This window comes from Piliocolobus tephrosceles, unplaced genomic scaffold (genome assembly GCF_002776525.5).
Source record: "Piliocolobus tephrosceles isolate RC106 unplaced genomic scaffold, ASM277652v3 unscaffolded_1589, whole genome shotgun sequence".
Taxonomy (NCBI): Eukaryota; Metazoa; Chordata; class Mammalia; order Primates; family Cercopithecidae; genus Piliocolobus; species Piliocolobus tephrosceles.
Window position 1 is genome coordinate 1 of NW_022297520.1, and position 2,045 is coordinate 2,045.

The window sequence follows — 2,045 nt, forward strand, 5'->3', positions numbered from 1 at the left end:
TTTTTTTTTTTTTTTTTTTTTTTTTAAGAGAGGGGGATCTCGCTGTGTTGCCCTTTCTGGTCTTGAACTCCTGGGCTCAAGCAATTCTCCCCCCTTGACCTCCCAAAGAGTTGGGATTACAGTCATGAGTCACTGCTGGTCTCCTTTTGGATACTACCTCGAGAGGGCGTCCCAGCGCGGATGTAGTAACGCCTAACCCTCGAGTTGGAGGCGTTGTTATCCCAGCCTGATGTTTGGGGTCGCGCTCCAGCAGTGATCGCGGGAGTGTTCGCGCCCCGGCCCATAGGGGGCGTGCCAGAACTGGACCCGCAGGGTTCCCTCCAGTGACCACGAGTGGAGGCGCCCTCGGGCCTCAAACAGCCGGGGACGTCCGAGGCTACGACCTCCAAGGAGCTCTGCCCCACCCACTCCCTCCGCCCGAGGAGGCGCCCGCCGGCTCGGACTCACTCGAGCTGGTAGGAGAAGTTGTAGTTGTCTGGGCCCACCCCAGCACTCGCCGCTTCCTCCCAGAAACACACCAAGTCCTCCAACCGCTCGGTGAAGCACAGAAGCTCTTCGGGTCCGCGGGCCGCCAGCAAGGCCGCTGGGGAGGGGCGACAAAGGAAGGGCATGGGGGTCTGAGCTCTGTCCTCGGAAGACAGCCCCCTCCTCTTCCCTCCCGCAGCCTGGGCGGACCCGATAAGAAAAAAGCCCCGCCCTGACATCTTCCCAAGCGGGGCCCTTGGAGGGGTCCGCAGAGGTGGTGCCACCCTAGTTCCCAGAGGCAAGTTGCTCTCTTTACAGTCCCCCGCCGTCACCACTCGCGCACACCTGCCCACCCTGCGGGCAGTTGAGCTGGTCGCGGAGTTCAAGACCTTGAGCTCGGGGCTGCCAGCCCCGCCCCAGCCTAGGACTTGCGCGCGGCTGGGGGTGTGTGCGGAGAGGCGGGCTCCCTATCGGCCCTGGCAGGCTCCCCGCCGACCGATAGCGCCAACCGTGTACCCCGCCTCCCTCCCTCCACCGGGCCGGGCAAGTGATCTGGCGCCCTCACGCAAACCGTGTTTACAGTAACCTGTGGCTTGGCCCCTCTAACTCGGACCCGGGCTTTATCCTCCCTCCCCTAGGGAGGGTCGGCTGGGTGCCCACCCCCCAGGGACCTTAGCACCAAGCCTGCGCCCTTAGGATTTAGCATGTCCCAGACTCCCTGAAAAGGTAAAACGGGAACTGTAAGCCTACTCCAGCTCTTCCCCAGGACGCGATCAGGAGTCTTGAATCCTAACTTGTCCCACCCCACCCCCGCCCATCCAGGACCCAGTCTAAGGGTTCAGATGCCAGCTTGGCCCCCAGGACCCGGTCTGAAAGTCTAGAAATAGGCATAGCCCCCAGGACCTAGGCTGGGAGTTCAGGGCCCAGCATGGTCCTGCAGGCTCCAGTGTAGGGGTCCACACGCAGCTCATCCTTACCTTTGCTCTCGAACTTGGGGTCCGGGAGGTTGGGCGGGGGCGCCCAGGCGGCCCCAGCGAGCAGGAGACAAAGGGAGCCGACCTGGGGCCACAAGGACGCCCCAAGGTGGTCCATGATACAGCCCCCGCCACGGGGAGCCCAGGGCTCCTGCCCCTCCGTCCCCCGCCCCTGGCACAGTCCACAGCTGGGTCAGCAGCTGCCTCCGCCGGACGCAGCTGACCAGGCCCTTCCCTACCAGGCGCCTCTAAGTGGCAGATCCCCGAGGGGGCGGGGTCAACACAGCCTGGGTAGAGATAAGTTCTGGCGGGAGGGGGCAGGGGCCCTTCCCGGGCCCAGAGGCCGCTTGGGTGCAGGGGAGGGAGTTGGGCTGCAACAGCTCCCGTTCTGGCTTCAGACACACTTTTTTTTTGCTATGTGGCCCTGGACAGGTGACTTACCTTACCTGAGCTTCAGACTTCTTATCTGTAAAATCTAGCCTGGCACATAGCAAACATTCCAAAAAATGTATCTACTGATTTTATCGCAGAAATCAACATCTCTTTACAGCCTGGAAATAAATAAAAATTATTTCTCTTTCTCTTTTTTTTTTTTTTTTTTTTTTT

The 2,045-nt window shown here is 60.9% G+C and overlaps 1 protein-coding gene across 1 annotated transcript; it reads right to left on the reverse strand.

The window, feature by feature from the left end:
• Positions 1 to 201: 201 nt before the first annotated feature.
• LOC111531946 (erythropoietin receptor-like) lies at positions 202 to 1,699 on the reverse strand. Its single transcript, XM_023199226.2, has 2 exons — positions 1,443 to 1,699; positions 202 to 583 (listed from the first exon to the last, which is right to left on the reverse strand). The coding sequence occupies exons 1-2, from the start codon at positions 1,555 to 1,557 to the stop codon at positions 444 to 446; spliced, it is 255 nt and encodes an 84-aa protein (XP_023054994.1). The 5' UTR covers positions 1,558 to 1,699; the 3' UTR covers positions 202 to 443.
• Between the last annotated feature and the right edge of the window lie 346 nt (positions 1,700 to 2,045).